This window comes from Staurois parvus, unplaced genomic scaffold (assembly GCF_062004578.1).
Source record: "Staurois parvus isolate SC_StPar_1 unplaced genomic scaffold, SC_StPar_1.0 ptg000719l, whole genome shotgun sequence".
NCBI classification, from domain to species: domain Eukaryota; kingdom Metazoa; phylum Chordata; class Amphibia; order Anura; family Ranidae; genus Staurois; species Staurois parvus.
The window spans coordinates 6,623,963-6,650,809 of NW_028318515.1; the positions used below are offsets into that span (position 1 = coordinate 6,623,963).

General features: G+C 41.1%; 1 protein-coding gene across 1 annotated transcript in view; it reads left to right on the forward strand.

Moving 5' to 3' along the window:
* The first annotated feature begins 5,194 nt into the window (after positions 1-5,194).
* TMEM132C (transmembrane protein 132C) overlaps positions 5,195-26,847 on the forward strand; it is a 681,352-nt gene continuing 659,699 nt past the window's right edge. Inside the window, exon 1 of the mRNA XM_089653717.1 lies at positions 5,195-5,653. Within this exon, the coding sequence (XP_089509843.1) occupies positions 5,563-5,653 (91 nt within the window). The 5' untranslated portion in view covers positions 5,195-5,562. The remainder of the gene's footprint in view (positions 5,654-26,847) is intronic.

Here is a 26,847-nt window from a genome sequence, read left to right on the forward strand (position 1 = left end):
ACCAGCAACTCATAATGTACTGAAACCAGACCAGGATTCTCCTTATTATTCCAGATATTTATATGGTGCTGACAAATTACACAGAACTTAACATTGTGTGCATTCACATCAGTCCCTGTCATCAAGGAGCTTTCCATCTGAGGTCCCTATATCACATGCACACCCAACAAGAGAAAGAAAAACCATACACAAGTGCTCAAGTCCGTAAGCTTCCCAGGACCACAGTAACAGTCACTTGCCGGGGTGCGGCCCTCTAAAGATCGGGGAATCTTGACGGTATTGGATGCAAGCAAAGAAGGGGTGCCCTCTCCTCGTGCATTACCCTGATAAAAAGGAATTTATTTAAAATGACAAAAATGTATATTTACAAACCAAGACTCATAATACAAGCTGAAAACCAGTATGACAGTCCGAATAAACGGTAATCTGACAGCAGGGTGTGCTAACGCGTTACGTGAGATGTACTCCCTTCTTCAGAGCTCTGAACACACGTACGGTAAAGACGTTCATCGGGCTGCACACCCGCCGCGCCCCACATTGCACTGACAGTGCATTGTGATTGGCCAAAGCAATGCACCTGACCAGAGGTCAGGGTCAATGCTCTGGCCATTCACAGCGCATATGACATCATCACAATATTTAAGAACTGTCATCCCGGTGCAGATGTCAGACTGCGGGAGCCAGCATCGAGTGGAGCGTTTTTTTTCTTTCTTTGGATCAGCAGTGGCAGCGAGCATTGTGGTTGACGTTGGATCTGCTTCGGGGGACATTTTTTTATTTTCACTTTTAACCTTTACCTGCCCGGCCTATGGCCAGATTGCAGCCAGCAAAATTCATCAGCGTTCCGGGTGGACGCCATATGGCGTCCTCCCGGGCATGTGCAGTTTGCACGCCTGCAGAGCCGCGCAGCAGCGCGATCTGTCATCAGCCGCGTACCTCGGACACGGCCAATGACAGATCTGAGTACCGGCCCCGTTGCCGGTACCATGTGACCTGCTGTGACCAATCACAGCAGGTCACATGACAGTTGTATACAATGCATGGCTTCATTTATGCCATCCATTGTATGCTAGTGTGCCTAGCTGTGAATGGTCACAGCGATCACATGCCCAGCTGTGTCATGTGATTAGCTGTGGCCAAATCACAGCTAAGCACAAAAAAAAAGCCCTGAATGAATCGATGTCATTCAGGTAAATGCTTGCTTATAGCAAAGTAATTTATGAAGAACAATTATTTATTTGCAAACTTTTATAACAGAAACAAAGAAAAACGTGTTTTTTTTTTCAAAATTGTCAGGCTTTTTTTGTTAATTTAGCAAAAAATAAAAACCCAGAGTTGATTAAATACCACCAAAAGAAAGCTCTAGTTGTGTGAAGAAAATGCTAAAATTTTAGTTTGGGTACAATGTTGTATGACCGCGCAATTGTCATTCAAAGTGTGAGAGCGCTGAAACCTGAAAAATGGCCTGGGCAGGAAGGGGGTAAAAGTGGCCTGTATGGAAATGGTTAATAAAGGATTTGTTAAGACTGTCTACTGTAATTTTTTACACTACATGTACCGCATACTCATTCACTTCGGGAGCCCCCCTGCATCAAAGCACTCTTCCCCAATGTTGAGGGCACGTGGCCTGGTATGAGCACTCGCTCATTCCCCCTCTTCCTTTAAATGCCGGCCTGCATGCTCGGATAAGGGTTTGGTATGGATTTTGGGGGTGATCCCCACACTTTTTTTTTTATATTTTCTTCTTGTAATTTTTTTTAATTGCCGAGCAATTCTGGCGATTCTTCTTACATTCTGCTGTCAGTGGGGAACCTTGCCGACAGCTGAAATATTAAAGTGATTCTAAAGGCTTATTATTTTTTTAAAGAAAAAATAACAAACATGTCTATATTTACCTGCTGTGTGCAGTGGTTTTGCACAAAGCAGCCTGGATCCTCTTCTTCTCAGGTCCCAAGCAAGCTCTCCTTGGCCCTCCCTCCTGTCAGGTGACCCGACAGAAAGCTATGGGAGCACCTGATACTCCATTTGTCCATTCACACATGGCCCCACCCCTTCTCTCTTCTCATTCGCTCACTGTCTTTGATTGACAGCAGTGAGAGCCAATGGCTCCCACTTCTGTCTCAGCCAATGAGAAGAGGGAGTCCCGAGATAGCCAAGACTCCAGTGCACATCGCTAGATTGAGAGGGGGCTTAGGTGAGTATGGGGGGGGGGGCTGGGGGTGATGCTGCACACAGGTTTTTTACCTTCATGTATTCTATGAAAAAACCTTGAGCCTTTAGAACCACTTTAAAGAATGTTTTTAGTAGCTGTGCAGTATCATACCGCTTAGTGAATTGTTCCCTCTGATTAAAGCTCACGGTTGAACTTTCGTTAGGTTCGAATGTTCGATCACAAACCGAACGGGGGTGTTCAGCCCATCACTACTGGGGTCAATTTAGACACTACCAGAATGTCTATGGAGTGTGGAAGGAAACCAGAGTACTGGGAAGAAAAACTCTATGCAATTAGTGTCCTGGATGGGATTTGAACTGGGGAGTCCAGTGCTGCAAGGCAGAAGTGCTAATTACTAAGACTGATGGCATATAGGTGGCTCTGCTGCTAGCGAACCTGCCACTAACAATTCATCAAAATCATCATCAGCAGGATCACTAAGAGGCTACCTGTTTTGTCCTTATAGAATCGCTCCCTCTGTAACTAAGACAGCTAGTTGTTGATCCCATTTCTAGCATTCAACTGGGTTCGATTCTGCTGCATGTGGCTACAAAGGGTGCAATTCCGTAGGGACACGCAAGCAGCCGTTTTAGCTGCTGGAGATTTGCCGCTAGCGGCAGAATTACCTGTTTGCCATCAACCACTGTGCTTAGGCTCCTTTTACACTTCTGCGACCACATAGTCTTGCGACTTCCAGTGCAACTTTGCTTTGCGACGTGCTTGCCACTTCATTTCAGTTGCAATGCAACTTCAATGCAACTTTCATATGACTTTGGCTTTGGCCAATAATAACAATACAGCATAACACATATTATTGAACTTACTCTTTAATTAGACAAAGAAACGACTTCCGTGCGACTTTTGTGATGTTAGCATTGCTGTCTATGGCACTCATATCACAAGGAAGATGCAGAAAAGTACATTTTCTTTGTCACTGCGACTCGAGACGCAGCAATTAAGACGGCACCCATTGAAACAAATGTGTTTTGACTTAATATGCACCTTTCTGTATCACATGTCACATGAGAAGTCTCAGAAGTGTAAACCAGGGCTTAAAGTAGACCTAGAAGCAAAACCTTTTTCTATTTTGGATGGAGTAAGGGAGGGTTATAACCCCTGTCAGGTTTTTTTCTCCCCGTTTGTGTCCCATTGGGCAGATTTCTCTTCACTTCCTGTCCCATAGCCAAAATATAAAATGAGAGGAAATCCCTCTAAAGTGAGGGAATCTCTAGTTGTCACCTGGGTCACCAGAGCTACTGTCTCCATTTCCCCTCTATTACTATTCTGGGGTGAAGCCAACATTTGGGGTTTTCTTTTATTTTCATTTTCAATGATAATGGTAAACAGGACAAATAGAGAAGATGAATCTCCCTAAAGGGGGTGGAGGGGTGGGGGGCAGAGGTAGCAATGAAAACCTAATAGGTGTTCTAATTCCACTCCATCCAAAACAAAATATAAAAACAAAGTGTTACCTTCAGTTATACTTCAAAAGAAAATCAGCCATGGCAGCCCCCATACTTCTCTAAGTACAGGTTTACTTTAAAGCTTTGTCTCCTTTTCTCTTCCAACAGTTGGCTATCAGTCACAGAGAGATTTGCAGACAATAGAAAGCACTCATTACTGCACCTCTACACAGCCCTGCTATCACCAGTGATGCTCACAATTGTCCCATCATTTTGCTGTTATGGCCACTCTAATTCTTTGCTGATACTCTTAGGAGAACAGAGCATCCGTCAAGCCCTGTTTAGGTGAATAATGCCTTGAAATGAAAACAGACTCGCCTACTATTTTGATACAAAATGAATTATTTTGAAAATATTCCAGGGGAAAAATGTATTTCAGATTAAAGTAACTATGTTTTCTTTTTCTATCTTTGTATTTTTTGTTATTTTTCTTTCTTTTTATTCATTTTTTTTCTTCTTCTTCTTTTTATTATTACTAATTTATATAGCACTAACAGTTTGTGAAGCACTTTACAGTCAGTGCAGTTATAATATGATTCAACATTTGTATTTCTTTTTTTTCTTTCTTTATTTTTATTTACTTTTGTGTCTTTATTTATATTTCCTAGTAGTTATTTTTATATATAACTGATGTGAATGTAATATATATATATATATATATATATATATATATATATATATATATATGTAAAGTGCTGTGCAAATTGATGACACTATATAAGTACCTGTAATAAATAGATAAAAATAAATATAGCGTCAATAGCTTGTGCATCACTTTAAAGAAAGTGCAGTCACAACACAATTCAGCATTTATATTTCTTTCGTTTTTTATTTTTCTTTCTTTCATTTGTTGTTGTTTTTTTATTGTGTCTTTATATTTCTTTTCATTAATTTTCTTTTATTCTTTTTTCAAGTATGTTTCTCTCTTTATTTATTTTTCTTTCCTTATTTATCTATCATTCTCTTTTTTCTTTTCTTTTTTCTTTCTTTAGTATTTTCTTTATTTTTTTTTTTTTAATTTTTCCTTTGAACTGTTTTTTTTTTGTCTGTCTTTCTTTCTTTCTTTCCTTCCTTCCTTCTTTCCTTTCCTTTCCTTTCCTTTCCTTTCCTTTCCTTTCCTTTCCTTTTCCTTCCCTTTCCTTCCCTTCCCTTCCCTTCCTTTCCTTCCTTCCTTCCTTCCTTTCTTTTTCTTTCTTTCCTGCCATTTTTACAGATAAGCAGCGCCCATGTTCACATGTGTGACAGCAGAGAAAGATCCCCTTCTCCTTTCCTCCAGAGGGGATCTCCTAACACATCATTCCCCTGCACCTAAGGATGAGGGATGAAAGGGTTACTCCAACTAAGCTGTGCTCATTGAGCTGTTTGAATGAACACATCCACAAGTATGCCACGAGAGCACGCCCACCCCGCCGATCCGGCGTGTGATTGGCTCTCCGGCGTGTCATTCGGGCAAGCCCCACCTCGTCTTCTTTTTACTATGACATGGGGAGAGTTGGTGGGTTTGGGAAGGAGAGCGGAGGACCAGACAGGGGAGGGATGTGCAGCCAGCGGGGGCCACCAGCATCTGAGCACAACAACTTGCCCAGCCTGCTGGATCCATCCCTGTGCAGCTGAGCGCTGCCATCACTCTACCAGGGGGAGTCCATGGTGATGGGGAAGAGAGAAAGTTCTGAGCTGTGGACTACCTGATCCCACATCTTCTCCAAGTCCTCTGCCAGTGATGTGGGGAGCCTCCATCCGATGCTGGGAAGTCGCTGTGCTCAGCAGCATCCAGGACAGGATGGACAGTAGGAGAGGTCCCTGGTGAAGCTGTCATACCTGGGAAGTTGAAGCATTGGGCACCTCCTATGCTCAGTGCCTAGGGAGCCTTCCATGTGACGATCGGGCATGCTGGGTGCAGCTATGGGCAGCTCAGGATTGTGGACCTGGAGCCTGGCCACCCTGGTCAGCCTCCTACTTGCTATGCTGTTCTGCAGAGGTAAGTGATGGATGGTCCCCTTTATTCAGGATAGGACCTGGAGAACTGGAGAGGGATGAAGGCATCCAATCACTACTTGCTAAATGGCTCTTAAGCCTGATTCCTCTTAATTGTATTACATGTCATTGATAGGTGGTGTTGATCTCAGTGTATTACTGTAAAGCCTGTCCTTCCAGGATCTGATCTTCTTAATACTACCCAGCCTAGGCACACTGTTACTTTAACTTAACCCCTTCACTGACATGCTTTGCAAGTTTTGTAAGTAACTGTTGAAAATTGTTCCACGTTCCTGCATTTAAAACCCTCTCTTGATCATCATCAAGGCTTGGATTCAAGTATCAGACAGAATCAGTTTGACTTTACAGATCTCTGCTTTTTATGCATTAAGGATGTCAGAGCTGCTCTCATCTGAGTGACAGAAATGCTCCCTGAAGATGAAGGATGAAAACAAGTGACAGTTTTCATGCCTGGGATAGCAGGGGGCTTTGGTGCGCCCATCACATGATGGTTGACAATTGGAGCTTTTTTTTTTTCTTCTTGTTCTTAGCAGTATATATCCTGCCAGATATGTTCCCTGTTCTCCTGTTGGCAAGCTTTGGTGGCTTCCTATGACCTCAGGGGATTACAGATAAGAGGCTGCTTATTGTTCAGCATGTTTAAATCCCCTGCCAGCCTTTTTTCCCATGGCACTTCAAGACACCCTTCTACAAGTTTATGTCCTGGGTACCTGGAGAAGGGATTTTCTTGCCTTTTTTGTGTGTGCATGTGGTTAAACCTTTATAAGTAATCAGCAGAAGAACCAAGGCTGAATTCTTTCTACTTATAGTGGCATTTCATGCATCAATAAAGATTAATATAAAGCCAATTACTGTATGTCTGGACAGGAACTAAGAGACAGAATGATTTTTAGGAACCATTTGTGCAGCACCTTCATGCACATGTGTTAACACACATATATGTCATGCGTCGAAGTGCGCTGCGTTGAAGCAGTCCATTGAAATCAATGGGCTTCCAATACACAAAAATGTCAAGTTCATCAGACATGCCACAATATTTGTGCCACAACTCACTATAGTGCTTTGCATGTTGCGGTGCTATTCAAAATGAATGGCGGCTCAATGCGCCAACGCAGATAACATGCCAAGCGATAATGTGCGCGTTTCTACAACACATAGATGCAAATTGGTCTTTAAGTTATAGCAGCCTTAATAATTGTAAACTAATTATCCCTAAAGTACAGCTTGGGCAGCAGAGAAAGTATGGTGGAAGTTTTCAGCCTTCACTAGTTCTATAAATGCCCTTATGGACTTTTTATCTATCTATCCATCCATCTATCTATCTATCTATCTATCTATCTATCTATATATCTATCTATCTATCCTTTATCACATTAGTTGTTTATGTATGTTACAAATAATTATATCTGATATATTGACTTCTGATTCTATCTATCTATCTATCTATCTATCTATCTATCTATCATCTATCTATCTATCTATCTATCCATCCATCCATCCATCCATCCATCCATCTATCTATCTATCTATCTATCTATCTATCTATCTATCTATCTATCTATCTATCTATCTATCTAACAGGTGTATCCGATATATTAACTTCTGAATCTATCTATCTATCTATCTATCTATCTATCTATCTATCTATCTATCTATCTATCTATCTATCTATCTATCTATCTATCCATCCATCCATCCATCCATCCATCCATCCATCCATCTATCTATCTATCTATCTATCTATCTATCTATCTATCTATCTATCTATCTATCTATCCTTTATCACATTGGTTATTTATGTTTACAAACAGGTGTATCCGATATATTAACTTCTGAATCTATCTATCTAACTATCTATCTATCTATCTATCTATCTATCTATCTATCTATCTATCTATCTATCATCTGATTGGCTATTTGTGTTCTCTCTGTCTTGTGTTATTGGGCAGGTGCACCTAATGAAGTAGGCATTGAGTCTATCTATCTATCTATCTATCTATCTATCTATCTATCTATCTATCTATCTATCTATCATCTTTCTTGTCTATCTATACTGTACCCGATTGGGTATTTGTCTTGTGTTATTGAAGTATGAAGTAGGCATGTCTGTCTGTTTATCTATATACCCATATATTAACTTCTGAATCTATCTATCTATCTATCTATCTATCTATCTATCTATCTATCTATCTATCTTATCTATCCATCCATCCTGTATCTGATTGCCTATTTGTGCTCTATCTTGTGTTATTGGGCAGGTGCACCTAATGAAGTAGCCATTGAGTCTGTCTGTTTATTATCTATGCACCTATATATTAACTTCTGATTCTATCTATCTATCTATCTATCTATCTATCTATCTATCTATCTATCTATCTATCTATCTATCTATCTATCTATCTATCTATCTATCTATCATCTATCTAGCTATCCTGTACCTAAAGCAGGCATTAAGTCTATCTATCTATCTATCTATCTATCTATCTATCTATCTATCTATCTATCTATCTATCTATTTATTCATTCATCTGTCCGTCTGTCTGTCTGGCTATCCTAAAGCTTAACAAAGCAATGTGAATGCCACTGCCTTTGGCATGTGCCCAGCGTACCTGTGCACCAAACTGCAGGTGGGGGGTGTACTATTCATGAACATTTTCTCCTTTGGGAGAATAGTAAAGATCCCTTGTTACACATTATTACTCTGCAGTTTGATTTATTGCTCATGATTTTAAAGACTCCTTTTTAGGTTTTCACATAAATGTGGACTCTACTATAAAAAAAAAAAAAAACAATCTGTGAGCTATAGAAGTTTACTGCCCCTAGACGCAAGATCCAGACGTATTGCTAAGATTAAACAAAATACTTTAAACATAGACAAGAGAAAAAGTGAATCGTGGTTCTGAGTTTTCTGGATGGCTTATATTTTGGTGGTAATGAGTGTTAGCCTAGATTGTCCAGTTAATGTTATACCCATCTGTTAATTTGAGAAACATGACATACACGATTGCACTTTATTCTGCTTAGGTTGTGTAGCTGAGAGAGATGAAACGACCCACATCAGCATCACGGCGAATGTTATCGTTGAATATTCCATCCTGAGAAGCACTTATAAATGTGCCAGCGCTTCTCTTGTAAAGCATGCTATTTAAAAGGGCTGAGGTTCATAAGCATTATTGGAAATTTCCTTATTCCAGGATCACTGGGTGCTAGGCAAAGCTGCACAAAACTACAGCTATACGTGATTCACAATTCATTGAAATGATAAAGCTGTGCCCCTTATATTGCTTGGCCACATACAGCCATAAATCAGACTAAGCTGCTATAGACGGATGATAGGAAAAAGAAATGACAGGAAAAAATGGGCTGATTTACAGAGTAACATACAGTATATTGGTTCATAAAACTGTAACATGAATTCATGTTTTCTTGCATTTTAACATGTATTGTCTATCTACTGACCTGTAAAAAATGGAAGAAAAAAGTCTGTCTGTAGGTCATATGATTTGGTCCATGTAAAAATGATAACACACACTACATTACATTATATTTTATGGGGTTTCAAACTGCCCCATAGTGCAGGCCATGTTTTCTGGGATGTACTGCACTACAGCCCAAAGATGTGAGCAGGGTCAGTTCATTTCAGTTGAGTTCCTGTGATTGTTGCATTTTCCCTGTGGTAGACAACTACATAATAGTGCATGGAACCTGAGAGCCTCACTGTTTACTTGGAGTGCTAGAAATGGTTAGAATTTTACTAAAAATCTGATTTTGGATTGGGGTAATCACAGTTCATTACTTGTACGCTTCTTTACTATGTACAATTGTTTGTGTGTGTGTGTGTGTTTGTGTGTGTGGTATTGAACCCAAAAGCAAACATTTATTATATTGCAGCATACCAGTTCTTAGATGTGATGGCTACATTAGTTTTCATTTTTGGGCTTTCTTTCCTTTATTTTCATCTGATGATCCAGCCAGCATGTCTGATGTTTTGATGTATTTCAACAGAACAAGCTCTCCTACAAATGTATCAGTTAGCATGTTGAGACAAATCATTTATCACTGACAGGGGTGCTTACATTGATGTGCTTTTATTTGTTCATGTAAAACCTTTATCCCAAAAGGAAACAACTGTTGTTGTAACTGTTTGTGTCAGTACAGTGTGAGCTGGGATTTGGCTTCAATTTGTAACTGTATTTAATGTGATAATAAAGATATTTTTATTTTTTGAAATAATAGGCATGTCAGTGGTTTTCTACAGAGCAGCCCCACTCCTCTGCTTCAACGGGTCCCCTGCCAGCACTCCTGGCTCTTCCCTCCTGCTGAGTGATTCAGAGCAAGCCTCTTTCTCTAGGGGCGCTCATGCATGCTCGCTCCTAAGCTCCACTCTGTGTGTCCATAAGACACACAGAACAGGGCTCGGGCCCACACTCCCTCCTTCTGGCTGTGATTGACAGCAGTGGGAGTCAATGGCTCCCACTGCTGTGTCTGAGCCAATAAGGAGGCAGAGACCCGGGAGAGCAGCTGCTTTCGTGCACAGTGCTGGGCTCATGGTAAGTAAAAGGGGAGCTAGGGGGGGGGGACGGGGACTGGCCATGGTGTTCTCCCCTGCTTAGTGTTGTCAGTTCTTAATAGGAAAGCAGAGGGACTGGTAAGAACACCAGGGATTTCACATAAAGGAAGCAATACAAAGAGAACGGGATATTTTTTCATACAAATACATGGTATGGCAGGCACATATCAGGAATATGAAATGTTGGGTTAACATATTGTTTAATACCACTTTATAGTATCGCAAAAGTCTGTTGAAAAAAACAAATTCTATTCAGATATGTATTCTCAACTCAGAACAGTCCCTTCTAATACTCTCAGCCTCCTCCAAATCTCCCCACTCCTTTTTTTTGCTGCTGTGATCTGAATTCCTGTTAGAGGGTGACTACATTTATCCTTCATGGTCCCACTGTATGTACAGTAGCCTCTCTTTTTCACTCACAAGATGGACTATGATGTGTGCAATGTGCACAGAGCAGGCTATGTGACTGCAACTAATATGCATTGCTCATTCCAAACAAACAGAAGTGTGGAGGGAAAAGGAGAGGTCTGGAAGCTCATGGAGGATGTTACAAGGAGGCAGTAAAAGCGTTCATGAAAAATAGATTATAGAGCCAATTAAGTGATATTATGTTATGATATTGTTTTAATAACAAATATGTTATACTTACCTTCTCTGTGCAGTGGTTTTGCGCAGAGCAGTCCTAATCCTGCTCTTCTCAGGTCCCCCGCTGGTGCTCCTGGCTCCTCCCCCCTTCCAAGTAACCCACCGAGCAAGTCACTTGCTAAGGGGGGGTAATCGAGCGGCCTCGCTTCTAAGCCTTGATGCCTGTGCCACTGCTATTAATCTGCCTAGTGTGGAGGGAGACAGAGGAGAGAGCTGCTGCTTTTGTGTACTGCGTGGTTTTGAGATTGAGCTCAAATAGGTAAAGGAGGAGTGGGGGTAATCCTGATGCACAGAAGGTTTTTTTTACTTTACAGAGAACTACTGCTACAGGGCTGCGCAAAATCACGTATATATACGTGATTTTGCAATTCCGGGTACCCACGCCACCAAGTCGCTGATCACCCCCATTACTAGAAAAAAAAATTGCAGTATATGTACTGCGATTATTAGATGTTATAATGTTCACATAAACCAATTAATTTACACGTATTGGGATTTTTTTTAGCAAAGACATGTAGCAGAATACATTTTGGCCTAAATTTATGATGAAATTTGATTTTTTTTTATTTTTTTACTGGATATATTTTATAGCAAAAAGTTAAAAATATATATTTTTTTTTTTCAAAATTGTTGGTCTTTTTTTGTTTATAGTGCAAAAAATAAAAACGCACAGTCGATCAAATACCACCGAAAGAAAGCTCCATTTGTGGGAAAAGGGACATACATTTAATCTGGGTGCATCGTTGCATGACCACGCAATTGTCAGTTAAAGTAACTCAGCTCCATATCGCAAAAAATGGCCTAATCAGGAAGGGGGGTTGGGGTAACTAAAACTGGTGCACACAGAATCTGGTGCAGCTGTGCATAGCAACCAATCAGCTTCTAACTTCAGCTTGTTTAATTACGTTTTGACAATAAAACCTGGAAGCTGATTGGTTACTATGCACCAGATTGTGTGTGCACCAGTTTTAGTAAATCTCCCCTCAGTGTAATATGAATTTACACACTGAGCACTCTAAATTAAACGCCAGTAAACTCTTACCCAAGTACTTGCAGTTTACAACTTTTAATGCTGCTGGCTCCTGCTTTCTTAGGTTTGCTTCCCTGAACTTATCTGCACAGAACAGTTAACAGTGGACAGTCTCCAGCTAGTCTGTAAGGGAAGGGGAGGAGGGAGGAGCAGAGGAGTGCCTTGCCATCGTAGCATATGGGGCTGTGTGTTTCTATTGATGCACAGTATAGAGAGGCACGACTCTAGTCCATACATTTAAAAGCGTCTCCATAGGATGCTGCCAGAGAAAGGAGCCACCCTGCAACAGGAAACATGGGGTATAGCACCAGCTTAAACTGAAACAAATGTAAGGAATAAAAGATAAAAAAGCTGTATTCTCAGTAAGCGATTAAATCAGAGTTTTCAATATCACTTTAAAGCAGTAATAAACCCAAAAGAGAACAAGTATTATATTACAGCTTACCAATTCATAAAGGTGATGGCTGCATTCATTTTCTTTTTTAGGTTTTCTTTCTTTTGTTTTCATCTGGTGATCCAGCCAGCAAGTCTGTTGTTTTTCAAAAGCACAAGCTCTCCAGCAGAATGCATCAGTTTACATGGATGAGACAAACCATTTAAAGTGTTACTAAACCCACAACAGTAAAATCAGTCTGTATATGTAGTAAATCCTGCTTGTTATACTTAATGTGGAACCTAAGGGGTTAATCCTCCACATTGTGCAAAAAAAGGCTGTTTGATCCTGTCTACTCTGATTCTCCCCTTCTTCTACTGACCCCAATCCATTTGCTGATAGTACAGAGTTCTAAGAGACACTCTGCACATGCTCAGTTTAGTGTGTATGGCTAGAGAGTTTATTTTTTCTTTGGGAGAGTGCATGTGATCAGCACAGAGCCAATCAGCGCTGTTCAGACAGAGGGTCAGGGTTTATGCAGCCTCACAGGACAGTCAGAGCAGAATAAAAACTCCTCCTATAAGATTAACCAGTGCTCAGCTGGACACTGATAGAATTCACAAGGCTGCTATATACTGCTGATGAGAAAAGGTATTTAGCGGTTTATATTTACTAAAATAATTACATTTCCATGTTCTGTGTACCGTAGGAGACCAGATATAGTGAATGGTGGATCCGGGGTTTAGTAACACTTTAAGGGCTCTTTCACATGGACGTTCTGATCACCTGCCAACATCCGATCCGCCAAAAAGGGACACATGGGGATCCAATTCCCCTTCTGTCCGTTGGATCAGGTTGGATGAAAACGGACAGGCGGTCCGTTTTCATCCGACTGTCCATTGAGGAGAACGAGCAGCTCTGTGTCTGATCTGCAGTAGCGTAGCAGACAAAGAGCAGTCATCCGCTTGCTCAGCAGGGATCAGTGGAGAGATCCCCAGCTGAACAAGCAGATCCACTAAACGGGTCCCCTCTGTGTGAAAGGACCCTAACAATGGCGGTGGTTAAAATCATCAGCTTTATTCATGAAAAACGTTTATCCCAAAAAAAAACAGGTTGCTGCAACTGATTACAAAGCGTGAGCTGGAGTTTGGTTTCAAATAGTTAGTGTATTTAAGTCTGCTAGTACATTTAACAACCCCCTCCCAGACTGACAGTGCTGCTGTCTGCTGTGCCTCCTGTGCCCATTCATCCAGAGTGGTGTCTTACTAATACAGGAGGTGTGCTACTGGCTTGATCAGTGTTTCGCAACCTTTTTTCAGTCAAGGCACCCTTTAAAATGATGGACAGCCTTGAGGCACCCTTTAAAATGATGGACAGTCTTGAGGCATCCCATTCTAAATTGGGGTGCCTCAAGACTGTCCTTAATTTTAAAAGGGCACCCTATTCTACAATGCAAAAACCTATTCTAATAGTTTTATATAATGCAGCAACATCCACACATGTAGAACACCCAACGTTAGATGTGATTTATTCAAAGCAAATATACTTTTGCACACTGGTACTGACTAGTACTCCAGTGTTTCTCTCCTCCTTCAGTTTTTCTCCATCACTGAGCTAATGTGACCCCAGCACTGATGGAGAGGGGCAGGGGAGGGTCAAACTAGGATGCTGTGCAGGCAGCTGAAATCCTCCTTATCACCTGATGATGTCATTGGTTGTCAGGACGCCGGCTGCTAGAATGTTGTAATGGTGCACAATGAAAACCTGTGGCTTTGTGTAACTAACAGGCCAGCTTGTCCCACCCACTGGCTTGTATACAAGTTTTGGGCAATTTTTAGATATTTTGCCAAGGCACCCCTGAAGAAACCTCAAGGTACCCCGGGGTGCCTGGGCACCCTGGTTGAGAAAGGCTGGGCTAGATCACAGGACAAAACAGAGGGGGAAAAGCCAAAGAAAGGAAAACTAATGCAGCCACCACATCTAATGACTGGTAAGCTGCAATATATTCCATTTTTAGTTTTCTGTTTAATATGACTTTAATACTTTCATTAGGCATGAAGAATACAGCAGTAGTGTTCTCCACCTCCTACATAATAGGTTGTACAATGCAATGCATGTTTTCACAAAGCCAAACAGCAACAGTTATTGGATATAAGATACCGGCTTGGCTTATGGGAACCAAGAATGTGCTTGATCTTCAAAGCAAAGAAGAGATTAAGCCAAGAAAGGTATGTAAGGTTTCGCTTCCAGGACCCCTTAATATTTCAATAGGTTTCCCTGAGAAACAATTCAGCATTGTGAGAGCATCTCACTCTTCAAGAATTAAGATCAGCTTTAGCTCAGTTTGCTGCTTAGAGGGCAGCGATTGTGCCACAATCCACCAACACCAACCACAGCTGCTGAGAGTTCCTGATTATGGCTCATTGAGATAAAAGGGGACGATATTAATTTCCTGCAGAGAGCAAGGAACACTGTCTACAGGCGGCTTGATTTTATAGTTCATGGGCTGTTCTGAAAGGCCGTACAAACTTATTACAATGTCAGCGTGCTTGAGTTCCAGGAGAGCTTTAATTGAGTGATCCTGGCCCCCCCTCGTCCAGCTCACAAGCTCTCTCTGGGCTTTGCCTGGTGAACCGGAGGATTAAAGCATTTAGAAGGATGTGGTTCTCACAAGCAGAGAACTGATTCCAACCTCCAGAAAAGACGGCTTTCACTTAATTAGAAGTGCGTGAGTTGCACACTGTCAACACACACAAACATACTTGCCTGCCTTATTTATTTTTTTTTTCTCACTGTTTTATATAAGGAATAATCAAGTCCGGAGAACCAACAGTTACACCCCGGTCACATCAAGCCTGACTTTGAAATCGCGCGACTTCGAAATCATGCAACTTCACTGTGATTTCAAAGTCGGGGGACATGCCGATTTTAGGTGCAATTTGCAAGACATCTGACACAGATGTCTGCAAATCGCACGAAAAGTAGTGCATGTACTACTTTAGAAGTCGGTGCGGCTCAGACCAAGTCGGAAACACTTTTTTACCGCTGTAATTGCGGACAATAGTGTGCGACTTGGTAAATCGCATGCCAAGTTGCCCCCAGTGCGCCTGGGGTGTTAAGCTATTTTTGATTGGCCTGAATATCTACATGTAGACCTGTATGACCTTCGGAGAATTGTTCAGTTTTGGAATCCATCCAATTATGATTAATGACTTGTATGATTCTTAGCAGACTGGATTAGGCCTCTTATACACAGACGGACACATTTATTAATGTTTATACACAGGATCTTGTTGGCAGAAAGTGATAGTAGAAAAAAAAATTGAGCCCTGGGGCGGTTTAACCACTTCAAGTCTGGACACTTTTACCCCCTTCCTGTCCAGGCCAATGTTCAGCTTTCAGCGCTATCACACTTTGAATGACAATTGCGCGGTCATGCAACACTGTACCCATATGAATTTTTTTGAGACAGATAAAGCTTTATTTTGGCGGTATTTATTCACCACTGGGATTTTTATTTTTTTTTGCTATGTAAATTAAAAAGTCAAAAAATTTTGAAAAAAAGTGTTTTTCTTATAAAATTTTGCAAATAAATAATATTTCATCATAAATCTTGGCTAAAATTTATTCCGTTATCTTTTTATTAAAAACAAAATAACCCAAATTAGTTAATATCCAAAAATTATAATTTTTAAACATTTTTTTTACATTTTTATTTTTATATTATTATTTATGTTTTTGTTTTTTTTTACATACTGTCACCCTAGCAGTACAGTGTCATCATGGTGACTGATTGCTTTTACACCCATAAAGACTGTAAAAGCAATAATTTCTCCTTCTCTCTGGCTGCATTCTTGCAGCCATTGACAACTACTGTGTGAGCTGTGATTGATCACAGCTTGTCACATGGTACAAGGCTGTTGTGAATGGCCTTGTACCATGTGACCTCTGTGATCATTCACAGATTTCACACGTAGTAAGCAATGTCAGAAGTGACATCTTGCTTACTACTCTGCATGTGATCACTGATTGGCCAATCAGTGATCACATGATCGGGACCTTGCACAGAGGTCCCATTCGACGATTGAGTTTCCACTGTGTCCGGGGGACACAGCGGGCACCTGATCGCGGTGCTGCGCACTCCCAGGGAGTGTGCACAAGCAGGGAGCCCCGGCACTGCCACCATCCGGCCATTTATATACAACGGGAGGTGGATAAGTCATAATTTGCTAGTATGCTAAGTGGTTAGCACTTACGCCTGGCAGCACTAGTGTCATCGGTTTGAATCCCAACCACAGCATTACCAAGGTTGCCACCTCATCCCTTTAAACACGAACACATATGAATGACACATGTTCTGTGGCTGAGTGAGGTGGTAATTACACTCACTCAGTGCCTTATCTGCATTAAATTAGCCTCAGAACCTATATCATTAATATGTGTTCAGTTTTAGTCCTCATACACACTGGATGTTTTGATAACGCTGGTAACGTTAAAAACGTGAGTTTTTCAGCTTTTTTTAGCGTTTTTGCATTAGCGTTTTTCCACGTTTAGTGGCATTTTCCGCATTTGCGGTTTTTAGCTTTTTATCACCAAAAAAATGTATTACGGTTTGTGGCGTTTCACTGCATTTTTTAGCTTTAGAGCGTTTTTACAGCTAAAAAACTCAATAGTCCTGGGGGGTTTACTAGCTGTAGAAAAAAACATCTAAAGCCAAAAACAGCCGCTGTAAAAATGTCAAGTGTACAGGAGGACTTAAAGGTTTGAGGTGGCAACCCTAGGCACTGCTAGGGTTGCCACCTCATCCTTTTAAGTGCTTGTTCACATATTTCCAATTTGGATGCGGTTTGAACCACATCCAATCCGCATGTCGTGAAATACCATTGTTTCCTATAGTGCTTGTTCACATATGTCCGGGCCACTGGCGGTGCTGATTCAGTGCGATTTTAAAATGAGTCATGTCCGATTTCTGAGCAATGCGGTCCGTTGTAGATACAGATTACAGGCTACAGAGTTCTACGGGAATCGTTTCTAAACCTGACTTTTGTGAATAGGATAAGATGTTGAGCTAATCATGTCCTGAACCTGATGTGAACCTGCGAACAGCTACTGTATCAGTTAGCTGTGAAACCTGAGCTTCAGTCCGCACCGCATATATGTGAGTCAGCTCTAAAACTGAACCCATTAATTACACAGGTTCTGAGGCTAATTTAAGGCAGGTAAGGCACAAATTGAGTTTAATTACCACCGAATCAGCTACAGAACCTGTGTAATTAATACTGGATGTGGTTTTAGGGCCGGTTCACACCATAGAAACGCGTTTCGGATTTGTTTCCACATGCACGTTTTTTAAACATTCTGATGCGTCTTTGATGCTTTCTGGTTCATTTTTTCCTCTCTCTTTTCTTCAATTCAAATAGGGACATGTGCGTTCCAGTGCGTTTTGGTATGTTCTCGTGCATTTTTGATGCGATGCGTTTTACCGCGTTTCAGTATAGTTCTGTGCAGGAAAAATGCAGCCTGTTCTACTTTTTTTTCTGCATCTGGAATGCACTGGAACTGCAAGCACTGATATGAACTATGACATTGACAACCATATAACCTACTTTCTGTGGGTTTTGGATGCACGAAAAAAAGCAACTGAAACGCGTGTAGTGTGAACTGGCCCTTAGGGGTAGTTCACACCAGATGCAGTCCAGTGTGTTTTTTAAAAAAATGCATGCACAGTGCTTTCCATATATTCCATTGGCCCTAGTTCACACCAGTGAAGTCAAGAAAAAAAAGTAGAACATGCTGGATTTTTTCTGCACAGAATTGAACTAGAACATAGCAAACTGCATCTAAACTGCACCAGAACGGAGTGTGGTATGAACTGTAAGCAAAAACATATCTAGAATGCATCTGGAGTGCGTTTTTGCGGTGTAAACAGGCCCTTGAAGGGAGAGAGGGTAATTCTAGGCGCTACCTGCATGGAGTTTGTATGTTTTCCCTGTGCCTGTGTGGGTTTCCTCCATGTACACCGATTACCTTCCACAGTCCAAAGACATGCTGGTAGGTTAATTGGCTCCTGAGTAAATTGTCCCTAGTATGTGTGTGTATGAATGTAAGTTAGGGACTTTAGATTGTACACCCCTTGAGGGTTAGGGACTGATGTGAATGTACAATATACAGTTGCAAGAAAAAGTATGTGAACCCCTTGGGATTACGTGGAGTTTTGCATGAATTGGGCATAAAATGTTCTCTGAATGTCATCTAAGTCACAACAATAGATGAACACAGTCTGCTGAACATAATACTACACAAACATTAGATGTTGCCATGGTTTAATTGCACATAACATGTAAACATTCACAGTGCAGGGAGGAAAAAGTATGTGAGGCCCTAGCTTAATGACTTCTCCCAGAGCTAATTGGAGCCAGGAGTGAGCCAACCTTGACTCCAATCAGTGTGATGATATTGGATGTGTTGCTGACAGCTGTCCTGCCCTTAAAAAACACACACCTGTTTTGGGTTTACTGGTTTCAAGAAGCACTCTCTGATGTGAACCATGCCTCGCAGAAAAGAGCTTTCAGAAGACCTACGATCAAGAATTGTTGACTTGCATGAAGCTGGAAGGGGTTACAAAAGTATCTCCAAAAGCCTTGATGTTCATGTGTCCACGGTAAGACAGACTGTCTACAAATGGAGAAAGTTTAGCACTGTTTCTACTCTCCCTAGGCGTGGTCGTCCTGTAAAAATGACTGCAAGAGCACAGTGCAGAATGCTGCATGAGGTAAAGAAGAATCCCAGAGTGTCAGCTAAAGACCTACAGAAATCTCTGGCACATGCTAACATTTTTGTTGACACATCTACAATAAGGAAAACATTAAACAAGAATGGAGTACATGGGAGGACACCACGGAGGAAGCCATTGCTGTCCAAAAAGAATATTGCAGCACGTTTGGAGTTTGCAAAAGAGCACCTGGATGTTCCACAGTACTACTGGCAAAATATACTGTGGACAGATGAAACCAAGATTGAGTTGTTTGGGAAGAACACAGAACACTATGTGTGGAGAAAAAAAGGCACAGCACACCAACATCAAAACCTCATCCTCACTGTAAAACATGGCGGAGGGAGCATCATGGTTTAGGGCTGCTTTGCTGCCTCAGGGCCTGGACGGATTGTTGTCATTGATGGGAAAATGAATTCCAGAGTTTATCAAGACATTTTGCAGGAAAACGTACGACCATCTGTCCGCCAACTGAAGCTCCGCAGAGGATGGGTGATGCAACAGGACAATGACCCAAAGCAGACAAGTAATTCAAAAAAACAATGGCTGCAACAGCACAGAATACGCCTTATGGAGTGGCCCAGTCAGAGTCCTGACCTCAACATGATTGAAATGCTGTGGCATGACCTTAAGAGAGCGATTCACACCAGACATCCCAAGAATATTGCTACACTGAAACAATTTTGTGAAGAGGAGTGGTCCAAAATTACTCCAGCTCGTTGTGCAGGTCTGATCTGCAACTACAGGAAACGTTTGGTTGAGGTTATTGCTGCCAAAGGAGGGTCAACCAGTTATTAAGTCCAAAGGTTCACATACTTTTTCCTCCCTGCACTGTGAATGTTTACATGTTATGTGCAATTAAACCATGGCAACATCTAATGTTTGTGTAGTATTATGTTCAGCAGACTGTGTTCTTCTATTGTTGTGACTTAGATGACGTTCAGAGCACATTTTATGCCCAATTCATGCAAAACTCCACGTAATCCCAAGAGGTTCACATACTTTTTCTTGCAACTGTATATGTAAAGCACTTCATACATTCATGGTGCTATACAAGTACCTGTAATAAATATACACCGCACTGTCAACCACCTCCTATGTGCTGGAGAAGGGTTGGGCATCTTCCAGGATTGTCTGGTGTTGACATAGACTGTCAGGAGTGACTCATGCCCATAGCAGAGGAATAAGAGAGGATACAGAAATCATACTTGCTGCTTTAGATAGAGGCAAGCACACACTATAGAAAGATATGCTTTGTTAATTTTTCATTTCAGAGATTTACAACCACTTTAATGCACTACATACAGTACTGTCTGAGATACATTAGGGTCTGATTCATTTAATAATTTCATGTCCACTGTGGTTGGCATGTGGTAGCCAACTGCATGTTACTTCTAGGATCTGCTTAGAAGTATACACATCCCATATAGTACATCTTGTATATTTATAGTCTATAGGCACACTTACTGTATTTTAGCATAATTAAAGTGTTACTAAACCCACAACAGTAAAATCAGTCTGTATATGCAGTAAAGCATGTGTGTTATACTCATTGTGAAACCTTAATCGTCCACATTGTGTGGACTTCTCTGCTCCTCCTCTTGTTCAAATGTCCACGTCTTATCTCCTGATAAGACAGACTGAACCCATAGCCACATGCACATGCTCAGTTCAGTGTACATTGCTAGAGAGGTTTTTTTTTTTTCTTGGGAGAGTGCATGTCATCAGCACAGGGCCAATCAGCACTGTCCAGACAGAGGATCAGGGGTTTTGCATCCTCCTAGAGCAGAAAGAAAACTCCTCCTACAAGCTTTAACCAATGCTCTGCTGAAGTCACTAGACTGCTCTAACTGCTGATGAGAAAAGGTATTTAGCAGTTTATATTTACTAAAATAATTGCACTTCCATTGCCTGTGTACTGTTGGAAACCAGATATAGGGAATGCAGGGTCCTGGGTTTAGTAACACTTTAGTAATTCTTATAATGATTTTGCTGGCAAATGATTGGATGAATGTCAGCAGATCTTCACATCATTCACTAAAGGGCCTTTTTGCTTTTTGTAAATCGACCACTATGTGTGCAAGTTGAAATTCACCCAATGTGACCATGCCTGAGGTGTCAGCAGCCATGCCACCATGTCTCTTGTGTCTCTGTCCTGTACATGGCCAAGGTGTTGGGTACATTAGAAGTGTCAGTGATGTCATTGCTGGTTCCTGGATTACCAGCAGCATTTGATTTTGGTTGGATTTGCCCATTTTCCACTGGTGTAGGAGCTTCACTGAAAATCGAGAGACTACAAGGATGCTGTGTCTAACCATGGCGACCTGCAGGTAGATGGGAAGTCAAGAATTTTTTAGCAAGTGGTTCACCTCTTTAGAGTCTGCAATAGATATAAGCCACTAGTGGGTTGTTCCTTCCACAATACTATACCTATTACTTAGACTGAAATACCTTTTTGGTCAGATTTTTTTTAATCCTTGCCCAGCGATACACAAATTCACAAACACACAGGAGAAGCATTACTTAAAAATAAAGGATCATCTACATTACAATGGTTCCATGGCCACCCTTGACTTGGGTAGGCATTTCAAATGAGATGCACTTTTGATTTAGTGCCTTTTAAGGCATGATCATAAATAGCAAATCATTTCAGAAAAGGAAATTCATTGGATTAAACAAATGACTTGTCAACTTAGACTTTGGGGCATATAATGTACTGATGTATGCCCCATTAGAGATCTGATAGCAACTTTTGTCAGCTTTTGAGATGGACTCTTGGGTTGCTCCCTTACACATTTAGCATTTATAGGCCTCACAGAAAATGTCACTTTCTGAGGATGAAGGTAGTGTTGAAAGCAACTGTAAGCATCCAGTAACAATTTTCGGGGGCTCAGTGTGAATCCATAAATTGTACATATACACAAATATTACCATATATGTTAACAGTTTGTGTAAGTAATAGAAATTTGTATTTCATTGATGTTTGCGTACTTTCTTTTTTCATTTTTTATTTTTTTAATTTTGATTTGCTGCCTGCCTTTTCTTTTCATTCTTTGAAAAAGAATGAGTCTAATAAGGGACCATTTTTAGGATAAGAACAGGTCTAGAACGGTCGAAAGAATAAAAGGAGCAGAACAGGGGCTAAGTGGTTAGCAATTCCGCCTGGGGTCATCAGTTGGAATCCCAACAACAGCACTACCTGCCTGGAGTTTGCATGTTCTCCCTGTGCCTGCGTGGGTTTCCTCTGGGTAATCTGGCTTCCTCCAACAGTCCACAGAAATGCTGGTAGGTTAATTGGCTCCTGTCTAAATTGTCCCTAGTATGTATGAATGTAAGTTAGGGACCTTAGATTGTATGCTGCTTGAGGGTTAGGGAATGATGTACATGTACACTGTGTGTAATGCTCTGCATATATTGACAGCCCTATATAAGTACCTGTAATAAATAAATAAAGGAGCCTTTGTAACCCTTAGGAGACATTTAAAGCCCATTACACCCACAAAAACCACATTTGTTTTACCTTCTTTCATTGGCTCCAATGCATGTTGCTAAAAAGGGTCACAATTGTAACCAATATTACTGGAAAATGAAAATTCTAAATTTAGGCTATTCCAAGTGAGGAAGCCTTGGATAGCATTTTCCCCTGAAAAGGTAAGTTCTGATTTTTATATTTTACTCTTCCAAACCAGCAATCCTTGTAATATAACTCCATGTTAGCTTTTTACTGTCACCTATAGACTTGGCCATTAAGGTGGTGGAAAAAAGCAGTGGAAATGTGCATTCAGATCACATCAGGTAGTTGAACCAATTACAGAAAGGAAGTATAAGATTGGTTGCACCATTTTAGCAACGTCAATAATCCTGAAAAATGTACTGTATATTTAATTTCACTTTTAAATAAGAAAAAGGCTCCTTTTTTGTTGATTTGACATCTTCTGACTGGAAGATGGAATTGTTCTTGCATCTATTGTGATTGCCTGTTTAACTATGCATTAGTGAAATTTGCTGATTCTTTCAGCTTTCAATTAATCTACTATGCCTGAATTTGCCACAAAATTTCTGATTTTGATGCTAGTGAAATTTCACTGAAGCGGGAACTCTCAGTTCTGTTAAATGGGCTGCTTAGGCAAAACGTGAGTGAAAAGTAGTGTGTTTTTTTTAGGCATGTAATTAGGGTAGTTTAGTTTTATTAAATTTAGCTTTCTTTGCATTTCCCCCTTTTTTTGTGTATTTAGTCATTATTTGTGTTCTAATGCTTTCAATGTTTATTTAAAGTGTTACTAAACCCACAACAATAAAATCAGTCTGTACATGCATTAAAGCATGCTTGTTATATTTACTGTGGAACCTAAGGGGTTAATCCTCTACATTGTTTAAAAAAAAGGATGTTTGATCCTGTCTTCTTTGATTCTCCCCTTCTTCCAGTGTCTCCTAAATATCTTCAGATAGAACAGAGGCTTGGAGGCAAGCTGTGACTGCTCAGTTTGGTGTGTATTGCTAGAGAGTTTTTTTTTTTCTTGCAAGAGTGCATGTGATCAGCACAGGGCCAATCAGCAATGGGCAGACAGAGGTCAGGGGTCCTGCATCCTCCTACAGGAGAATGAAAACTCCTTCTACAAGCTGTAACAAGTGCTCTGCTGGACACTGATAGAAGTCACTGCTGCTTATGAGAAAAGGTAGCAGTTTATATTTACTAGTGAATGCAGGGTCCTGGGTTTAGTAACACTTTAACTTTGTTTGCTGTCTGGTTTTGCTGATGAAGGTCTGCTTTTGGCACAAGAATAGGTTTAAAATAGTTGAAAGGAGCTACCTTAACCACTTGCCGTCCGCCTGCTGTTTTTAAACGGCAGGATGGTGGCTCTCCAGGGGCGGGTTGCCGTTCATAAATGGCACCCGCTATTTCTAGTTGTGCGCGCTCGCTGTGAGCGCGCAGCACCACGATTCGGTGCCCGCTGTGTCCTCCTGGCACAGTGAAACACTGATCGTCGGACGGGACCTCTGTATGAGGTCCCGATCATGTGATCACTGATTGGCCACATGCAAAGTAGTAAGCAAGATGTCACTTGTGACATCATTGCTTACTACGTGTGAAATCTGTGAATGATCACAGAGGTCACATGGTACAAGGCTATTCACAACAGCCTTGTACCATGTGACAAGCTCTGACCAATCACAGCTCACATGGTATTTCTCAATGGCTGCAAGAATGCAGACAGAGAGAAAGAGAAATGATTGCTTTTACATCCTATATGGGTGTAAAAGCAATCACTGTAAGGAAAAAAAAAAAATCTTCATCACCCCCCACAAGTAGTACAGTGTCACCATGGTGACACTGTACTGCTAGGGTGATGGTATGTAAAAAAAAAAAAAAAAATAATAATAATAATATAAAAAAATAAAATAGAAATGTAAAAAAAAATGTTTAAAAATTATAATTTTTGGTTATAAACTAATTTGGCGTATTTTTTTTTTTTACTAAAAAGATAACGGAATAAATTTTGGCCAAGATTTATGATGAAATATTATTTATTGCAAAATTTTATAAGAAAAACACTTTTTTCAAAATTTTTGGACTTTTTCATTTATATAGCAAAAAAAATAAAAATCCCAACGGTGAATAAATACCACCAAAATAAAGCTTTATCTGTCTCAAAAAAATGGTAAAAAATTCATATGGGTACAGTGCTGCATGACCGCGCAATTGTCATTCAAAGTGTGATAGCGCTGAAAGCTGAAAATTGCCCTGGACAGGAAGGGGGTAAATGTGTCCGGACAGGAAGTGGTTAATTGGTGGGGGCCAGGTAAAGCCCATTGCATCCTTACAAAACAAATCCCCTTTTAACTCCTATGCATTTAGGTAAAATAGAAACATTTTCTGTAAGCTTCTGACTTGCTCCAAACTTTTGGGTAATTGAAAATTCTCAGTTTCTCTTGTCCCTAATTAGACATTATTATATACATGAATATTACATGTATTTACTACTGCTGGAAGTAGACACTAGAATGTCAGTAACATTTCTATAAGTAGTAAGTCTGATGCATACGCATAAAAGTACATTCACACCTGTGTTTCTGCCCTACAGTGAACAAAATCAACATTGCGTCCCAGCGATTAGCTGTGGGAGGCAGCCTCATTGAAAGCAATGAGAGGCTGCCAGCTCCTGTAGCTAAGTGCAGCCACTCACATGTAATTTCTATGCAGCGATTTCATGCGAGTAAACGGCACTGGATGTAGACTGTCTGTATCTGCAATTCACATGCACATTAACACAATGTGTAGTGAATATTTTGTGCGTTGATGCGCTTGGGTGTCATTCATTGTGAAAAGCACTCCAATGCACCTGTGTAGCAATGTTCTGCAATGTGCAGCAACACACTATTATGCGCTGTAGTGCTTTGTGCTAGCGAATTTGCAACAGGAGTAATTTTTGGTGTACAGTGGTGAACAGGCCACTTTAACACAGGAAGCATTACCCCACAATGTAATGCATGTTAAAATGGTTGTAAACCCTTACATATGCTCAGTGAACTGACTAGCCTCAGGTAGTAAACAGAGATTACACAAATCCTTCTATATAAATTGTACTTGTTTATCTGCAGACCTCTCCCCTCTACAACCATTCAAATTACAGAATGTAGACAGCATTCCTCGGCTTCAGAAGGCAGGGAGCAGGATTCTGATGTAACACACTGCACAGCATATACTTGGGCTGGGTGTAATCTGAAACCTGAGTGCAGTGAAAGGATACACCCCCCTCTACACAAACATGTACAGCTGAGGCGGTCAATCACCTGCTGTATGCTGGAGGAGGACGGGGTCATCTCCTGGGATTGTCTGGTGTTGGCATAGACTGCCAGAAGTTATGCAGATAGCAGAGGAATGAGACAAGAGAAATGTGGGGAGGTGAGGCGACAGTAAAGACACAGAGTCCGGTTGCAGTAAAACGTGGAACTTGTATTGAAGAGAATGTCAAATACAAACACCCCAGCAGGAGAACACAGCTTAGGAAAAACATTCACTGTTCAGTCAAAGGCAGAGATGTTGCGGGGATGGATGCACCGACAGTGTATGTCTGAGAGAGCCTGGCCGGTCTGGTCCCAGAATGGGTGGCTTACTTGAAGATAGCAGATCCCTTTCCTGTTCCTCCTCATCAGGAACCTTTACATGCCACTAGTCACTTTCCTTGTCAGACGGGGTCTCTCTCCCTACTCTGCCCACTTCAAAGATGCACGCCAAAACCCGGGGGCAGGGACTTACCGTATAAAGACCCTGCTGACCAAAGAAGGCCACCAGGGGTCACATGGATGCAGTGTAGCCAGCCGGCATGCTGCACCATGACCCAGGAAACCTTAAAGAAACCAGGTTTCTCCTGACTTCCTCTCCAGGCTTTGGTAGCACTTGTTTAAGCACTATTTACAATGGACTAAACAGACTGCACCTGCCTTCAAACAGAAATCACACTAGGTGCTTTGAATAGCATTACAAGCTATGCTTTTGATAGCACTTACAGACCTTGCAGGGTCTTGAAGAAGGAACTCTGCACATGCTCCGAAACGCATCACCGCTCCACGACCACATCACTTCCGGTCCACGTTCCTCTGGACAGTGTGCGCTCCAGCGGTCCCGGAAAAGCAGCGGCCATCTTTAACATCCCTCCCAAGCTCCCCCTGCAGCTGCTGGTCGGCACAGCGGGTTATCATATAGGCAACAGAGCCCGCATCATGATGGATTATTCAGAGCCTGTTTTTACTGCAATCCTGTAAGTGTTTATAACTGTTCTCATTAA